At 43.9% G+C, this 20,000-nt stretch overlaps 1 protein-coding gene across 1 annotated transcript in view; it reads left to right on the top strand.

Annotated features, from left to right (window-relative positions):
- slc8a4b (solute carrier family 8 member 4b) overlaps nt 1-7,996 on the top strand; it is a 44,704-nt gene extending 36,708 nt beyond the window's left edge. The window contains exons 7-9 of the mRNA XM_042069380.1: nt 98-197; nt 693-965; nt 3,459-7,996. Coding sequence (XP_041925314.1) covers nt 98-197; nt 693-965; nt 3,459-3,838 — 753 coding nt within the window. The 3' untranslated portion in view covers nt 3,839-7,996. The remainder of the gene's footprint in view (nt 1-97; nt 198-692; nt 966-3,458) is intronic.
- Nucleotides 7,997-20,000: the final 12,004 nt, after the last annotated feature.

Genomic DNA, 20,000 nt, shown 5'->3' with positions numbered 1-20,000 from the left:
TGTGTGTGGCATCTTCTGAGTTCACATGCTGTCCACTGTGTGTGTGTCTGTGTGTGTGTGTGTGTGTGTGTGTGTGTGTGTGTGTGTGCGTCTGTAGAATACAGTGGATAAGCTCATCAAGAAAACCAACCTGGCTCTGGTGGTGGGCAGCAGCAGCTGGAGGGAGCAGTTTGTCAGCGCCGTCACGGTCAGCGCAGGTCAGTCACTTACATTCTGTCTGCTCTCACCCACTTCCTGTCCACACGCATCTCTTCCTGACACGCCAACAGCAATTTCAGGCCAGTTGAGGAGTTGGAGAGCAGTTTATTTTATATACTAGTAGTATTATCTCGTTTTATAGTTATAATAGTTTGGATTTGCAAGACATTATTCAGTTCAGAGCCAAATATGGAGGACATGAGTACACAGCACAAAGCATGAAGTTTTAGCATTGCTGCTTTCAGTGACATCTTGTAGCTCTAAATTCCTTTTAGGCTCCTGTTGGGTTTTCATTAGTCAATAACTCCAAGTGTCATTCAAGTGAATCAGCCTCCACCTCCCTTGTGCAGAAGAGAATGTCATTCCTGCTCATAAGCTACGGTAGAGAGCATTGTAGCGTAGCGTGGCTGCTTTCAGTCAAATTCAGCAGAGCTTTTAGTGGGATTTTTGTTGAGCTGCTGCTGGGTTTGGTAACTCGCCTACTTCACCTACAGGAGACGACGACGAGGAGGAGAGCGGTGAGGAGCGTCTGCCCTCCTGCTTCGACTACATCATGCACTTCCTCACCGTCTTCTGGAAGGTTCTGTTCGCCTTCGTGCCGCCCACCGAGTACTGGAACGGCTGGGCCTGCTTCATCGTGTCCATCACCCTCATTGGCGTGCTGACCGCCGTCACCGGTGACCTGGCCTCCCATTTCGGCTGCACCATCGGCCTGAAGGACTCCGTCACCGCCGTGGTGTTCGTGGCCCTGGGCACCTCCGTCCCCGGTAGGTTACAGTCCTTTTGGGATGTCCTCAGTAACTTGAAGTGTGGCCCACATGAGCCACCGTAGCATAGCACTCTCACAAACAAAACTAATTTCAGACCTGTCTGACAAATAAACTATGATCTTATCTTATCTCTTATCTTAGAGACTTGCACAGGCATCCAATGAAATGTATCCCTGTGATTCAAGACCCTTTTGACACAAGTGTGTCCTACTTGAGCCACCGTAGCATGGCATTCTTGCTAGAATAGAGCTGTGTAGAGAAGACCTCCATGGAGCACCTCATGGAATCTGCCTCATCATAGCTTATTATTCCAACCCCGCTTCCTGAAGCTAGAAGTGTGGCCCTGGTGAGCCACCGTAGTTTAGGTCCCCAGCTGCAGTAGGGGGATGGGTGGCTGCTCTTCTCCATAATGCTGTCACATGATAAATGGCTCCTGGTCACAAACTAGCCCAGTTTAGCTGGAGTCTGCCCCGAGAGGTGAAGGGGGAAGGTGTAGGTGACTGATGAAGGTGTGGGAGATACCATGATGAGGGGTCACAGCTGCACAGGTGGAGGTTGTCATACTGTAAATGTTGTGTAATGGTTACTATGAGGTTGTAGGGTGGTTGAATCCCCCCCCACCCACCCCCTATATGGTTTGAATCTCATGATTTGTGTATGGAAGCGTGGAGGCTATATTTAAATGTGTTGAATTGAAAATAACTCACAAGATCAAGCCCAGGTGTCTTTCTGGGTTATGTGAGTGTGTGTGTGTGTGTGTGTGTGAATGTGTGTGTGTGTGTGTGTGTGTGTGTGTGTGAGTGTGTGTGTGTGTGTGTGTGTGTGAGTGTGTGTGTGTGTGTGTGTGTGTGTGTGTGTGTGTGTGTGTGTGAGAATGTGTGTGTGTGTGTGTGTGTGTGTGTGTGTGTGTGTGTGTGTGTGTGTGTGTGTGTGTGTGTGTGTGTGAGAATGTGTGTGAGTGTGTGTGTGTGTGTGTGTGTGTGTGTGTGAATGTGTGTGTGTGTGTGTGTGTGTGTGTGTGTGTGTGAGTGTGAGTGTGTGTGTGTGTGTGTGTGTGTGTGTGTGTGTGTGTGTGTGGGTAAATGTTTGACAGAATGAGAGAGAGTGTGTGGTATATTGAACCTCAAGGGCACACATTTGTTGTGCAAGCATGTGTGTGTGTGTGTGTGTGTGCACGGCGTGTGTGTTTGATGTTCCACCTGAGGGTTGCATTTTCTTGTTTAAATCTTTTTCATTTTCTCCTGTGTGCTGTCCTCACCTGCGGCCCACAGTGCTCTCTCTCTCTTCCTCACTAAGGTCCTCGTGTCTTCCTCATCCCCGCTCTCTTATCCTCCCTCTCTCTGTCACTCCTGCCACCCTGCCCTGCCCTGGAATAGTCTTGGCCATCTCTGCCTTCTTTCTGTCTTTCTTTTTTTTCTTTCGTTCATTGCATTTTTCTTTAAATTTGCTATTTTCTTTGACTGGCTGTCTGTCCCTCTTTTGTTTCTGCTGGTTTGGTCTCCGGATGTTTCTCTGACGAAGAGCCCTTTGTATAACTCTCTGCAGAGGGAGAAACGCTCTGCCTCACAAGATAAATATCTTTTTGAGTGGAACTTGTATTGCATTTTGCTCGACCCTAAATGCGCCATGAATTTAGAAGAGGTCATTTCTTCACGTATCAGCCATTTCTGTAGACTGTCTTCTCTTATCAGCTCTCTGCTTGCTCTGAGTTAGCGGATATAATGGACTTATTTGGCTTTAACAAAAAAAAAAAAAAACTCACATCCACACGGAAACAAGGAGCCAGTTGGACTTACTTGACTGCCTGACCAGGGTCGTTTTGTTCTCTCATTTGTAAACGTTGATTAATTACAGATTGCTGTGTCAGTCTGCATTTCGTCTCAGCATTAATTTATGAGATACTATGAGCGCCATGGTGTGGAAAATCTGCTGGCTGGACATGAATGGGGACAGTTTTCACATCAGTGAGAGCCTGTAGTATTAAACCTCAGAGGGAGGTGGCAGATGACAAAACCCCCTGGTTTGGATCGTAGCTGCAGCTACACAACATGGCTGCAGTGTTTCAGATTAGTGCTGTATAGAATCTCTCTCTCTCCCTTTTTCTCTCTCTCTCCCTTTCTCTCTCTCTCTCTCCCTTTCTCTCTCTCTCTCTCCCTTTCTCTCTCTCTCTCTCTCTCTCTCTGTTCTGGTGTTTGGGGGATGGTAGTTATATGGTGCAATATCATGGGATGGTTTGTATACTGGCTGTCTCGTCCCAAAGGCTTGTGGTTATTCTAATGTTCTATTTATGGATGTATGTTTTTTTAATGATACATTCGTGTGGAAGACACTGATTCTATGGAGGAGTTTTAAACTTCTATCCCTCTCTCTGCCTCCCTTCTCTTTCCCTCCCTCTCCTTTTCACCTTTCCTTTCTCTCTTTCCCTCTCTCTCTCACTCTCTCTTTCTCTCCCTCTACCACCCTCTCTTTCTCTCCATCCTCCTTCACCAGACACCTTCGCCAGCAAAGTGGCGGCCATCCAGGACCAGTATGCCGATGCCTCCATCGGCAATGTGACGGGCAGCAACGCCGTCAACGTCTTCCTGGGCATCGGCGTGGCCTGGACCATCGCCGCCGTCCACTGGCGCCTCAAGGGCAAGACGTTCTACGTGCCGCCGGGCTCGCTGGCCTTCTCCGTGTCGCTGTTCACCGGGCTGGCCGTGGTCGCCGTCAGCGTGCTCCTGTACCGCCGGCGTCCGGGGGTGGCCGGTGGCGAGCTGGGCGGGCCTCGGACTTGCAAGCTGGTCACGGCCGCCCTCTTCTTCAGCTTCTGGCTCATCTACATCCTCATGGCCTCGCTGGAGGCCTACTGCCACATCCCCGGCTTCTGAGAGAGATGGAGGGATGGAGAGAGAGAGAGAGAGAGAGAGATGGAGGGAGAGGAGGAAGAAAGAAAGAAGATGCAAAATTGAGGACATTAAGGGCAAAAATTTTTATGAAGTGAAAGAGATTTGTTAGGGAAAAGAGAAGAGATAGAGAGAAGAAAAAGGAGGAAGGAGTGAGACACAGAGAGAGAGAGAGAGAGAGAATGTCAGTCAAAGTAGTGACCAAATGTCACGTTTAGTGAAGAGAAAGATCTAGAATGGCGGCGTGTAATGATGGAGCTATGAAGAAGAGCAAACCTGGAGTTCCTCTCTGCCGGCCGGCAACAACAGACCCTGACGTGTTTTTCGTGTACCCCCGCCTATGAGGACATCTCTCAGCCCTCGCCTCTGTGCTTTCCCTCCGCTCCGCGGCCCTTTGCTCCCCCTTTAGTCTCTCTCTCTCTCTCCCCTGTTTTCCTCTCTTAATCTCCTCTCCATCGCAGTACGCAGCTACAGTACGTGTCCCGCTCCACAGTAACTCTGCCTTACCACAACTGTACCGTAAGGTGTAACGTTGTCCTCACTTTGTCTTAACTGGTAGGAGTGTAGGCCCCCTTTCTCCTCTGGCCTGCCTTTGCTCTTGTTGAACTAGCCCCCCCCCCCCCCCCCCAATGACCCCAAATCCCTGCGTGAACACTCCACATTTTCTACTTACCCCCCTTTTTTTCTGTAACGTGTCAGTGATGTCGTCGTGAAATTGTTTTTTTTTTTGTTGTTGTTGTTCAACTAAATGAAATGCGGAAATGTCCTAAATCGATTGAAAGGATTTGCATGGTCGTTATATCAATAACAGAGGTTGTGTGTGTGTGTTTACATGGTGTCAGTCTCAGTAATGAAATGCACTGGATGAAGCCAAGGACCGATGACCATGCAAAAAGGACACGGATGACAGTATATGTCGACTCAGTGACTCTACATGCGAAGAATGAGATTTGGTGAAAAGCAAAAAAAAAAAAAAAAACTACTCCAACTGCTTGGAATGGAAGAGAACAATGTAATAATTCCAGAAGAACATTGTGTTTACTCCACTGATAGGTACTGTAGCTTGACTTTAGCATTAGCATATTTGGTCACCAAGAAATAATGCCGTCGGTGTAAAGACAGTGTAAAAAAAACCTCACACGTGAAAACAACTCCTAAACTGTGACTGAGGATGTGACCTTGACCTAGGACAACAGTTAGACCTTTAGAACTCTATGGACTTGATGCGTGCATGTCTCATTGTGTTAAATGATGTTCTTACATGGACGGACTGAGAAGAAGTCATAACCATCAAACAGTATTGTTGAGTTTTATTTCGTATTTTGAATTATTTGTTGTCTGTTCTGTTTTCAATGATATTTGCCTACCATGCCATTTGGTAGAGTTATTTGTGTTGTCGGTATTTATTTTAGTGTGTAAGTTAATTAAGTTAATTAATTAAGAGCATTCACCCATACTCTAGTTTGAGTTTGAGAAGTGGTATCACTTTGAAAGCTAAACTGGTCCAAACCCTGATCTCTGTGCTGATACAAAACCTTGAATTTGTATGATATCAGGCAACCTGTATGAATCTAATCCAAAAACAATTGGCCCAGTCTAACCAGTGCTGTTCCAAACTACACCTTTGTTAATCCAGTTTAAACTGGTTTCAATCCAGCCTGTGCACGAATTAATAATATTAAAATTGAAATTGGAATCTATACAACCATTCCAGTGTCAGTCTAGCTGTGGGCAGTGCAGTCCAGTGTTATTCCAGTCTCGACCAGTCTTGTCTCTGTATTACTGCCCTGACTCAAAATCAGTATTACCTTTCAGTATGTGCTAGATTTGTACTTACGCCAGTATAGACTACTGTATATGGTGACTTGGTCTATAGCAACCGCTTGCTAACACTGAATTTAGCCAGTGGTGTCTAGGCTTACTTTACTTTCTTCTGGAGACATCACACACTTTCACACACAGCATCTAACGCGCGTGTGACGCCGCTACTCGTTCCAAGTCGCTCATGAACCCATCCAAGTCGTCAGACAGACTTTCCAATCCAGTCTCCGGTCTCAGTTGAGCCAGATTTACACCACAGAGAAACCATTTACAACACCACAACAGCACCTACTCTCAGTTCTTCATCTCTCCTCCTCCTCCTCCATCTCTCCCTCTCTCCCTCTCTCCCTCATTCTCCTGGATTCTCCTCACCAAACCCCTTCATTGGGGAAGTGAGTCTACTCTGCTAAATGGATGACGCTGAGGAGAGATGTCCAATGAAAGAGAGGTATATACGGCGTTTGGGGTGGGCGGGAGCTGACAGATATAGCCTACTGTGTCAGTACGTAGCTATAAAAAGCAGGGGTGAGGCAGTCACGTCCATTGTTTTTGGTGAGAGTAAATGCGTAGATGGTATATTTTTAGGCCCTCCTGTTGCTAGGAGACGATCGGCGAGTGTCGTCGTCTTTGTTCAATTTGGTCTGTTCCCCGTGTCACTGTGTCGGTGGTGGTGTGTACGGGCTGTTATTGTAGTGGGTCTTTGTGTGTTGTCTCTGTGTGTTGTTACCGTTGGCATGTTCATATTTGTTTGTTTGTGCACGAGTGTGTGTGCTTGCGTGTCTGTCTGTGTGTTTGTGTGTGTGTGTGTGACAGAGATTATCTCCTTAGCGCACGCTACCTGTGGCGATGCCCCTTGTGGCGTAATGAATTAGAGTGCCATCACTACCATTCCAGCGAAAACGAACCCCCATAATTACATTCCTTTACACGCTCTCCTTCTTGTCTGGCGAATAAAGGACAAAAAAGTGAAACTGAACAGAGAGAGGAAGAGGGGAGTTTCATCAGGTGCGTTAGTACCACTGGAATGAAGTCCTCATGTAGTAAAAAAATAGAATTGTGTGTGTGTGTGTGTCTGTGTGTACTGGGGACCTGGGCTTGTGAGGCCGGTGCCTACAAGGCAGGATTACATTTATGACGGGAGATAAGTAAGGATTTAGACCATGAGCGTGGCTCTGTTATGACCATCACTATTATTAAATGGACAGAGCGAGTGAATGGCATTTATTAAATGGACAGCTATGTGCGTGCATATGTTTGTGCAACAGCTCACGCTAATCTGTTTGTGTACTGGCTGAGAGATAAAGGAAGTAAGAAATCAGACAGAGTGTGTGTGTGTGTGTGTGTGTGTGTGTGTGTGTGTGCGCGTGCACACACATTTGTGTTTTGTTTGTATGCTCTTGTCGATATATCTGTAATGTAATGTTTCAGCTGGCCTTGTGCCGGAAAGCCTGATCCAATCAGTGAGATTGCAGTGTCTGGGTGTCAGTGACTCTGTGTCTGACAGCTATCAGAAACAATGCAAACACACACACACACACATACACACACTGAGTGATGATTTACTAATAGCCTGCAGATACACAGACACAAGCACACACACACAATATTAATCACCCACATACTGTTCATACACTGATACGAACACAGATGTGCATGATGTCTGATTCTATCCTTGGTGTAAGATAAGAATAATTTTGGTACTGGACACACACACACACAGGTAACAGAACCATAGGACTGTGAATAGACACACAACTATGTCCAGTAGAGACTTGATCCAGCTTAATCTGTCAATTGATATGAATCTGCCATGTATTATACTGTACCGAACTGTATGAACTCAATCCCTTGGTATGCTCTTTAGTATTATACTGGGTGTGCAGACTGCAGAGTATGTGTTTATGTGTGTATTACACTGAGTGTATCAGTATGTGTGTATTGTGGGAGAGTGTATCTATTGTGTGTGTGTGTGTGTTTGTAATAAGGGAGAATATCAGAAATGCAGTGTGTCAGCTTGGCTGTTGAGTCATGGTCTAGGCTCATTCATGTTTGAGTTGATGTTGCTCTTAGCTGCAGAAAGCCATTTCCTTTTCTTATCAGTGCAGACCACTCCTGTGTGTGTGCTGCCTGTGTGTGTGTGTGCTATTGTGTTTGTGTTTGTGTGTGTGTGTGTGTGTGTGCATGTGTTGCGCCTACAATGCTATTATTTTGTGTGTGTTGCATTCTATGCGTGCCTGTATGTGTGTGTGTGTGTGTGTGTCTGTGTGTGTGTGTGTGTGTGCGGCCCTTTGGAATGACCATGTGCCACTGTGTATCTCATCTCTGTGTTGTCTCTCTTTGTGTGTGCTTGTCCCCCCCCCCCCCCCCACCCCCACCCCAACGCAACATGCTTTAGATTAGCCATTCATCCTCCGCCACTTCCACCAGATTAGGCTTTCAATTCGTTTCCTCTGTTCCTGGGCTCAGTCACTGTCGCTATTGAGGAGCTGCCAAGTGCTTCTCCGCTGGGGGCGTCTTATCACCTAATTGCAACCTTTTGAGAATTTCCATCCAACAAATAACTTTTGATTTTTTGTTTTGTGTCATGTTTCACACGTAGAAGCAATATAGATTAGGCATTTAAGCATTAAAACATTTGATGACTGTGTGTGTGCGTGTTTGTGTGTGCTGTATGTGTGTGCGTGTGTGCGTGTGTGTGTGTGTGTGTGTGTGTGTGTGTGTGTGTGTGTGTGTTTGAAAGAGAGAGTGTAGTTGTTTGCATGTCACCTCCAGCCCATTCCAAACTATGAAATGTGGTGAAAAAAAAAGAAAACTATTGTTCTGAAATATTTTTTAAAGAAAAAAGCCTATTATGAGAAAAAAATGAAGTTACACTATGTTGTTTACAAATATCATGTTCTTTCTTTTATTCTTTTATTTGAAATCTGAATTAAACTTTGAAAATGGTATTTCCCTCCGATCTCCCTGTTTCCTTCTCTATTGACAGCGACTGGGTTATTGCGGAGGGTTTGACAGTATCGACTTGTGCTTTTATGTTTTCAGACAGTCTACTGTCCTCCTCTGTGAAAATATCAAGCCGTGTGTGAGCAAGTGCTCATAAACACCTCACCTAATAAATCCTCTCTCGACAAAGAAAGTCAGATGAAAAGAAGGTAGAAATAGAGAGAGAGAGAAAGAGAGGTGTGGAACTGCTTTTCTGGGCCAGAGTTGGGTGATTTGATGGAAGCCAGGCATGACAGACAGGCGTCTCCTATTCCCTTAAGGCTGGCAGTCTTCCTCACCACCACTGGAGAGGAACGAGCCAGAGAGAGGAGGAGAAGAAGAGAGAGAGACAGAAAAAGAGAGAAACAAACTCACAGGGGGAAGAGTGAAGCATAGAGCAGGAAAGGACTACTGAGGCAAACAGATGAGAGTAAAATAAACATGAGGATATATTTGCTGAAGAAAGTTTTCGACAACAAAGGAAGTGAATGAACATGGTTGTTTCTTAAATGTACTAACTGTGGCAGTCGTTCTAGAATACCCATACCATCACAAGCACACCAAAATACATGACAGTAAAGGGAGTGAATTTACTGTAGCCTATGTAGTTATAACATACTGATGGAATTGATTATTCCATATGATTCCATACTGAGGTCTATGAACAAACCAAAGGTCTAATGAAAGATGAGAATGGGCATGGGACTGAAAGCACACCCTAGGGGAGGACTTTTATTATGAAGGCTGATGACGGGTTCAAGAGGTCAGGAGGGTGAGAGATTGAAATGTACTGTAGACCATGTTACTATTTCTGCTATTTCATATTAGTGGAGCCTTTTCCTGTCTATGCAGCCTGGCAGCCAACTCAACTAACCATATCTTTGGGACTGCAGTTGCATAGACCAACGTCAGTTGCATCAGCTAGCACTGCTGTGGGTCAGCCAACCAAAACAATCAAAAGATCTTACCACAAGAGAACTGACAGAGCTATTCCTTCCAAATACCTGGTAGTTGTGGTAACAAACGTCTAGACAAATAAACAATGCGACTCATTCTTCATCATTCAATAATGAGGGAACAACCTGTTTGTTGGAACCCATTTCTGTTAGGGAGTGAGTTGCAATGGATGGTGTGTGCATGGTACCTATAGCATACATGAGCACACCCAGGCCTAAACCCTTAAAATCATCAGGTCGGACTTTGATATAAATGGGGATTTCGGGTCGTGGTGTTGCAGGGGTTGGTTGGTCGTCAATTGCACATTTCTTACTGGAGGCCTATTGCTATTTGCAAGAAACAAAGTTTTGGTAGCGTCTCAACTGAAAATCAGAAAAACTAAAAATCTGAAAAGAGTAGCAAATGTCTAGACAAACAGACAATGCGACTCATTCTTCGTAATTCAATAATGAGGAAAAAACCTGTCTGTTGGACCCATTTCTGAACACTTCTTAGTTCAGGCCATGCAGCACTGGAGAAACTGTAGATTTTCTACTACGAAGGCTCCAGGTATTGAGAATGAGATGTCATCAAGACACTTCTCTCTTTCTAGAACTATCTACCAACCACACCATCACGTTCACACCACAATACACAGTTTTTTTGAAGATTGTGCAGCCAAAGAAAATGTTTAAGAGTTCATTGACTGCGACGGCTTTACTAAAGAACTTCGGCATAGCAAATATCGCCCAAGAAATATGACAGGTATCTAGCCTGTAGATTCCCTTACCATAAAAAGGTATACTTATAGTTAATTTAATCAAGCAAACTGAAGTGAAGTTGAAGTATAAATCCCAAGTTCACTTTAGGTAGGAAGTTTATTGGTATAAATGTACTTGTGGTACACTCGTACATGTACTATGTTTATACTTCTTCAGACTAAATTGGCCCACTTTCAGAGTTTATAATAGTAAACTTGTAAGAACTGTAAGTAAACAAGTGAATATTCTAGTTATATACTTCTAGCACACATTTTAGTTCCTTATAGTATATGTTAAGTATTTTTAAGGTGTACAAGTATTAAACTTGTAGGTGCACTACAAGTGAACTTATATGTGTTTACTAATATACTGCATTTATATTGCTTATTTATATTATTTTTATACTGCATTTCTATTATACACACACCAATGGCGTAGGCTGCCATGCAGGGTGCCAACATTAGGAGTACTTTGGGGGTTTAGCGTTTAGTCAGGAGGAGCTGGAAGACACTCCTGAGCCACTGCCACCCACTACTGACATGCTTTTCTAGCCCAATTTTTCATGTTCATGCCACAAGCTATACGTATGCTTAGTTCAAAATAAGTAGACCAACAGTACACTTCCATAAACTTATTTTTGCAAAAGGTTCTCAAAAGACAATAGGCCTGGGGATCCTTTGTTCTACCTCCGATTTCCAAGGGGTGTAAACAGCAGTGAAATTCAATTGGTACATTAAACTGTTTGTGTTATTACTTTGAAGGAACTCATGCGGAGACCAGCATGTCCAGTGTGTGTCTCGTTTTATAAAGCACTCTCCGTGTTACACATAAACATATCATAGTTTGCTCTAGTTTCGTTTAGGTTCACGCAGGCTGACAGGCAGGCCTATCATGTGATGGGGGCAAAGCAGGGGAGAGATGCCAAATATTTGTCATACAAACCCATAGGCCTAGTATCTCACACGTTGGCACTGTAGGGCATACAAACCAGTGGCGTGACAAATCATTAGTGGACCCAGGTGCGAGAGCGCTACGCGGGCTCCTTATCAATATATATTTGCCCAGGATGAATTAACTCTGATACATGCAATATACATTAAGGGTGACTTCAATTGTTTAATGCAAAGAGCCTGAGGCACCGAAGTAGTTTAGTAGTAGTAACACACGACTACATAGGATCCATTACATGTGAAAACATTAAAAATAATTTTATTAACAGCCTGCAGGCCAGGGTAATCTATAATTACTGCATTAACATCAACTCGCATGGAATTATGGGAACACTCAATGCGCTCAATGCGCCTCTTCAACCCTCTGCTGAAACTGCAAGCGTAGATTGCTTGCTTATAAACTCACACTGCGCAGAAACAAAACTTAATGTAGCCTAACTTATTTAACCGTGCAGAAACCAAATAAAATCATTCATATGCATACAATCCCCAATATGCGTGAACTAGGCCATTAGAAGAAGGCCATCTTACGAGCCTTTCGTAATGCAAAATCGTTAACGATGTTCCCAATATTTAATGCTCTGGCTCTCGTATTTTCAATGGACAGGAAAGCTAACCCACTGAGCCTCTTCTGCCCCATGCTGCTCCTTAGGTAGGTCTTAATAAGTTTGAGTTTGGGAAAAGATCGCTCAGCTGTTGCCACAGTCACAGCCAATGTCAGAAACAACATGAGAGCAGTACACACTTCCCCGAATGTGGATGTTACACTGTCATAATCTACCACCAGCATTTTGGCAAGTTGAAAAATAGATGACTTCTGTGAAATCTCTGCTTTAAAGCAAGACCTGAATGAGAGGAGTTGTGTTGGGAATGTCGGTGCAATGTCCCTGCTATAATGGTCTGACAAACGTCTTGCCTTTTCAAGCAGTTCATCATCACCTGCGAGTTGAAGGGTCATAGGACGTAAAGACTCAAACACATGACAAGTTTCCCGCATACTTGCAAATATTTGGGAGAGCTGACTGATTATGATGTCCAGAGTTGCATTAAATACCTGCACTTTTTTAGTATTTCTCTGCATCGGTTAAGCGCTCATCTTCCGATAGTTCGTCAAAGTGACGCTTCACTCTCCGTGCTCTAACATTTTCAAATGTACTCTGAACCCCCCATTTATTTGCGAGCGTCTGCGCTGTAGCCTTGGCCTGGTCAAAGGCACGCCGGTAGTCTGAAAGGACCTGTATAGAATTTTCCAGCAAATGCATTGCGGGGGTAGCGGCCCCGGGAGGTCACGGGCCCTGGTGCGACTGCACTTGCTGCACCTACTATAGTTACGCCACTGATACAAACCCATAGGCCTACTATCTCACACGTCGGCACTGTAGGGCATAGAAACCCATAGGCCTACTATCTCACACGTCGGCACTGTAGGGCACGGACGTGTTCTATACCTCCAGGAGGCAAAGTGGACTGAAGTGGCCTGTCATGTCTCTGCTGAACATGCAGAAACGGGGGCGACAGGATGTAAGGCATCAGAAAGGAACAGAAAAGATGGAGATGAAAAGAGAGAGAGAAATAGAGAGAGAGGCTTCCAACCTGCTTTTGTTCTGCCAGCCTTATTCCCTTTATCCCTCCTGTGGTACACTGTGTGTGTGTGTGTGTGTGTGTGTGTGTATTCTGTCTTAAGTGAGTGCCCAGCTTCACACGGCTGGTGTCGGAAGTGGAGGTGGGGGGGGGGGGGGGATATGGGTTGGGGGATAAAACAAATTGTGTAGACGTCTAATTCAGATTTTAATGATGTAAGCCATTGCTATTTTTGGGAGGTTAACCAAGCAGTTGATAGGCTTTCCATCCCATGTAGGCTGTGGAGTTATTTTTTTTTTTTGTATTGCACAGTACAATAAGTCTTCAAAATGGATGGTTTAAAATAGAGGGATAAATCCCTTCTTCCGTCCTCTCTGTGTCGCCCTCCCTTAAGTCCCTCCGCGTCGCCAGAGAGAGAGAGACGGCAGACTAGCGACAGGCTGGAACTGATGCTGGGAGGGTTATTGTGGTGATTGTCTCGTTGCGGTGGTGTAAGGAGAGATGGCAGGGTGTACTTTACCAACACACACCACACACGCACACTCTCTCGCTCTCTCTCTCTCTCTCACACACACACACAGTGCTGTCTACGATAGGAAAAAATATCAATTTTATTGCCATGTCTTCTCCTTGGGTGGGAAGCAATGACCTCCCTGGGCTTTTCATTTGCATCCGTCGCCCATAGCCTGCGTCCACTCTCGGGGCTGTGATGGAGATTTTTGTTTAATTTTGTTGACTTATACTTTATCCGGATGCAATCTGAATGGATTTGGCCTCAGGTTCCTGTTCACCTCTCTCTAGCCGACACAATCAGCGGCAGGAATCGGAGGGCTACTCGAGTGTGTGTGTGCTCCTGATAGAGGGGGAGATGACTGGTGACTGATGGAGCCTTAATCTCAGCAATCCCCCCCCCCCCACACACACACACATAGCTCATAATGGTGCTTATGAGTGGCAGTAGTGGGATGCAAATGTTAGGGTGGGAGATACAGAATGCATTGGCTGTATCTGGTAGGCTACATCACTGTCACCTGCGGAGATGCTTTTGCATGGTCTTGTATTTAGGGAACTAAAGGCAATAAGATACTTTCGATTATCTAATTAAGAAGATAACTGATCGTACCATAGCACAGCTCCTACGATATTACTCTTGTTTACTTTACAAATGATTATAGCTTTTCGATGGAACCTTCGCTGTGGAGAAAATGTGTACATTGCTAGAGATTGATCATTCGTTCGCAGTGTTCTCAGAATGGGCCATTTATATGAAATGTTCCCAATGCATTCTCTCCTAGTGTGAGCTAAATTACCCATAGCCGTTAACAGAATGTACATGTGCTCTCCTCTGCATGTGGGTATGTAAATGAATGACTGTTAAATGCAAAAGAAACCGGAAACTGCTGCAACTGCAAATGGAAAAAAATATGTCCCAATTTAAGATCAGCCAAAGCAATTCTTTAAACAAAATCCTGTATTTATTGAATGTACAGTTTATATTATTTGTCGGCACAATAAAAATTACATCCAGAAGAACATTTTTTCCCTTTAGCGAGGCAGACCAGTACTTTCTCTACATACAGTGTTAACAAGTTTAATGAATCAGCAAAATAACCACCAAAAACAAACAGGAAGAAGATAGCTGGAGAAACAGCAAGAGAGAGAGAGAGAGAGAGAGAGAGAGAGAGAAAGCAACCAGGGCCTCTGATTTTTGCAGTTTGGTTGTTTTGCCATGGGTTTTAAAGCTATGCTATAGAGGCAAACCTGTATTAGCCCTTTGGGGAACACTTTTCGACTCTTAGCCATCGAAATAGCCTCATCCCTTAAAGCTTGGTTTGCACCATGGGTGGATTTGGTCAAGATGTCATTAAGAGATGCATTCCGATCTCTGCCACTCACTTAAAGTGATACAAACATCTCCTTGAATTTCCCCTTGGGGATCAATAAAGTATCTATCTATCTATCTATCTATCTATCTAAGCTCCCTTTTTACTTGGGGGAAAAAGTCAGGTATTGGCCGTAGAAAAGAGCAATCCAGAGTGATCACTACAGGAGATTGGAAATCCAAGAAAGATGGGGAGGAAAAAAAAACCTGTCTATTATAGTAAAAAGAAGCCTAAAACACCAGGGAAAATAAAAAGTGCAATAAGTAATTTTGTAAAAATGTATGTTTTCTAAAAGACCTATTGTTTTTTTTTCTCTAATTATTAGTGATTAAATATACACAGACAATAACTCCAAATACACATATGAGTTCGACTTATGGAGACCTAGCTAATGTTCTTTGACCCTGAAGCTGCTATACAAAGACCTCACTATTGTAAATGCCAGAAACACATGGTCAGGGAACATGGACCATCAACTTTCTCACAGTACCTCCTGGACACAACAAATGATATTAGTGACTTAGTTTTTGCTCAAAATAAAAACAAATCTCAAAAGTAAGGTACACATGAAATGAAAAAGTCATTATACAATTCCAGGGAGACTAAATCCAAAGGCAAAGTCATGAGTACTAAAACATTTAAAATCAAAAACTTAAAATAACTGAAAAAAATAAAAGGTTTTAAAATTGTTACAAATATAAAAATGTAAGGTGATGCGTCACTGTCCATCTTATGAAGGACAAAAAGGCAGCAGAAAGCAGTTTGGAAATGGCCCAATCAGAATAGGGTTTTCATTTTAAAGAATACCTTTACACCACCATATCCTGTTCACTCTCTCACACATATACATATATATTATAAATTGTACCTTAAGTCAGTAGTAAATACATATAGAAGTACTCAGATTAAACACAAGCAATGCAATGGACACAATCTATATGGTGAGTAGACGTACGTAATATGATTCTTAACAAACATATCTACCTCTTCATTTTGGTAGAGCCCAGTTGAGCCAACTATTCCGCTATGTCATTATATTTATGCCATGAGTGGAGAGAATATACGCTGCATAAAACCTCGTCTTTCACAGGTGATATTTGGGAGGAAATATTTGTACTCGTTTCCTTTGGTTTTGGCTGTGCAAAACTGCTTGAGCAGGACATCTGGGGGGAAAAGACAAATGCTAAATAGGCATCCCCTCTAAAGTCATAAAATCTCCTGATGGGGTATTATTGAACCACATATAGGGCTTTAAAACTTTGCCACATGGGCCATGCTTATGTACCGAACATGCCTATTCTTCAGGGGTCTTTCAGATGCAAAGTAGACAGACCTGGGCGACTCATCTTCAAAGGAGTTCAAGTGCCCTGTGGCCTCTAAGTGGATTCGGTTCTAATAGATTATGGAACACTCGTAAAATGTTGTAGAGTTCAACATTGATAGTGTAGTGGTTTGGTTCTATGGATGTTTGTGAAGATGCAGATTAGGCTGTTGTATTACAGTGTGACCGTCACGTGAAAGCTTATTTGCCCAAATGTCACTTTAGAAGGACAAAATCTCACCTGATTTTTTACAAACACGCCAGAGATTCAAAAGAAAACATCAATCAACCACAGACCACATGACACAGATGAAAGTAGAACAGTGACACCGAGTACCATTTTCCCCTGATACACATAGAGACCCAAAGCTGATTTTCTCTACCTTTTATGAGCACACACACATGCACACACACATGCACGCACACACACACCAAAAAGCCCAAGATATTTTGGCCTAGTGCACAACTCGTGTGAAACAGTTGGCAGTTTTTCAAACCCCATTATTTAAAAATAAAATCAAAATCAAAATAAAATAAAAAATTGCCGAAGGGACAGTGCACTAAACAAAACAAAAAAGAAAAAAGAAAAGACAAACTAACTGAAGTGGCTTTTGCTTGACTCAGTTGAATTGTAATGGCCTCTGACGGGCCCTCCACTCACACCCGGATGCCAAACAAGCCGCTCAGTTAATACCGAGTGACAGTAAGCAGAGCCAGTTAGCATGTGTTCATGTCTACAACCCCCTCATGGAGTGTGGCAGCCACATGCGAACACTTCTCCCCTCACCCCCCCCCCCCCCCCCCCCCCCCCCCCCCCAATGCATGGAGAGCCTATTTACAGTCAATGTACTGTACCTTTTTAAAATAAATGACTTCCAAGCAGCTTGATCAAGAAAAAGACAATGGAAACCATCAATGAGCTGTCAAAACTGTCCAGAATTCTGAGATTAATCCCAGGTAAGCACTCAATCACTCCAAAAAACTTGTTCCCGTTTGGTTTGATTGACAATTTCGTTTGTTTACATCCTTTAGAATATCTCTCTCCCCCGCCACGTCTGGGTGCACAAGTCACTGATAGACTCACAGCTGGATTGAACGTTAACAATAAAAGTGGAATTCGACAAAAACCCCCGCTAAATCAGGTTTTGTGGAACATTTGTGCCATCACTAGAAGCATCCAGCATGTTCAAAGTGCATAGATGCTTAAGACACAATAGGGTGGATGCGTATGTGTTTGTGTGTACACGGGTGTGTGTGTGTGAGTGTGTACATTTGTGCCATCACTAGAAGCATCCAGCATGTTCAAAGTGCAGAGATGCTTAAGACACAATAGGGTGGATGCGTATGTGTTTGTGTTTGTGTGTGTGTGTACACGGGTGTGTGTGTGTGTGTGTATGTGTACACGGGTGTGTGTGTGTGTGTGTACACGTGTGTGTGTGTGTGTGTACACACGGGTGTGTGTGTGTGTGTGTGTGCGTGCGTGTGTACATGGGTGTGTGTGTGTGTGTGAGTGTGTAAGGGGGTGGGTGGGCAGGCAGACTGTATCGCTGTATTCTGTTACGGGCACAGCGATGAGTCACCCGCGCGCTGCGGTAGCAGCTAGCACTTGGGTGATGATGGCCAATTAGGTCTGATGCAGTGTGACTAAAGCGCCTCTCTATCGCTGTTCCACCTACTTTATCTCCGCTTATAATTGCTGTTCTTTCTCAGTTTGGTCCTGTGTGAGTGTGAGTGGCTGTGTGAGAGAGAAAGAGAGAGAGAGTGTTTGCATATGTATGTGAGTGTATGCGAATGTATGTGTATGTGTGTGTGTGTGTGATTAGCCCCAACTGAGGAAAGAAACTGGCTGCCCTCTGTGAGTCAGGGGCACGGAGAGTCCCCAGCTGCGTGTCTGTGTGTTTTTAATTTTGGCTCCAAGGGCAAGAGGAGGCAGTCATGTTAAAAAAGAGAGGGAGAGAAAGAGACAGAAAAACAGAGGGAGGGAGAGATAAAGCGCCAAAACACACGAGTCTTATCTCCAATGATTAAAAAACTGAAAACAATCCCTAGATGGATGGATGGATAAAATCGAATAAAAAGCTCTGTTTTAAAACCCCCTAGTCCCATCCCTCAAGAGGAGCAGAATAAAAAAAATTGTGTTCTGGTATTACGCAACAGGGTTAAGAGTTGATCTGGCCCCATCTCCTCTCCCTCCTCAACTTAACGAGGCCTCTCTTAGACGCTCATGTTTGAGCCACTATATACATTACAGGCAAACTGTCCATGAGGAAACAAAAACCGCCTGAACCACACTCACATAAACAGAGGCATGTTTGCATGAAACACAAGCGCGCGTACGCCTACGCCCACACACACACAGACAGACAAACAGACAGACAGACGCACACACACACACACACACACACACACAAACACACAAACAAACAAACAAACAAACACATTGCCACAAGTTAAAGGTGTGAACAATAAAAAGAACAAGACAGTTTGGTGGACAGTGGAGAGTGTGAAAGATTTTTGGCTCACGGCTCACAACACACACACACACACACACACACACACACACACACACACACACACGAATTGCTCATGGACTTACATTGGATTACAATAAAAGCCCACTTACATATGGGAGAGAAGGAGGGTGGGAATGCAGAGGAAGGCAGAGAAACAACATAGAAGATTAACAAGAGCAAGGTGGACGAAATGATTAAAAAGAAACTGAAAACTATAAGAAGAATGTGGGAGCGTGTGTGTGTGGGGGAGCGTGTGTGTGTGTGTGTGTGTGTGTGTGTGGTGTGGGAAGGAACAGCAAAGGATGGAAGGATTTCAACACTGTAGTCTTATCCAGTGGCTATCCAGCAACAGATACTCATGACTGCTTTTGACTGTGTGTACATGTGTGTTTGCATGTTTACGTACGTGTGTGAATTAAAATGTATGAGTGTTTATGCCCACTTCCTTGGTGTAATGTGTGTGTGTGTGCCTACGGTATATATGTGTTCGCATTTGGGAGTTCACTTTGAGATTCTGTGTGTGTGCCTACTGTATATATGTGTTCGCATTTGGGAGTTCACTTTGAGATTTTGCTCATCCAGTTAAAACTACAAGGTCATGCATGCAGTGACCTGGTGGCTTTGGGCTCACTGGCCCAAAGGACACTGTCCAGGAGTCCGCACTGGTCTTGAGTGGGTAGCTTCACTGCACTCTATATGTAAACAAGCACCTCGCCACGGTAATGTCACAAACACGCACACACACACACACAACACTCCTCTCTCTGCACTGCCCGGCGAGGAGCTCAGGAGACTGAGACGCCACCGCCATCTGGTGGACACTCACAAGCAGTACAGTCTAAGCACCTCCATTCACAAAACATGCCATATAAAATAAATAATTTAAAAAGAAAACCTCTCGGCCATCGCTTGCTCCACACCACATATCCACAGGAGAGAATGAAAAATGCACCTGGAGTGCTCTCACAGACAGATAATAGAGCTAAGCTAACAGGTGCTAATGTTGACGGACAGTGGATTTGCCTCCATTCACTGAGGTCAAATAATAATAATAATAATAATAAAAAAAAGCTTTGGTAGGAGAATTCTTAAGCTAATGGACTGAAGCAAGGCAAGATGAAGTGAAACAAAGAAAGAACAAATTAACCTTGTAAAATAACATACATTAAAAAAACTGAACCTTAAAAATGAAAAGAAATAATTACACCACGTTTAGTAATACTATAAGTATATCAAGATCCAGTGAGAGAGGGATGTTTAAAATCCAAGAGATTCTTTTTTTCAAAAATAAAAAACATGATTAATGCCTATTTATATAGATGTAAGCTCCGCCTCTGACATGACTGGCGTGTTGGAGTGGGAGGAGTCTGCCAAGGAGGCAGTGCTATTGTCCAGGCTG

Source organism: Alosa sapidissima, chromosome 18, assembly GCF_018492685.1.
Source record: "Alosa sapidissima isolate fAloSap1 chromosome 18, fAloSap1.pri, whole genome shotgun sequence".
Lineage (NCBI taxonomy): Eukaryota > Metazoa > Chordata > Actinopteri > Clupeiformes > Clupeidae > Alosa > Alosa sapidissima.
Note: the sequence above shows the minus strand (reverse complement) of the source record. Positions and strands in the feature narration are given on the sequence as shown.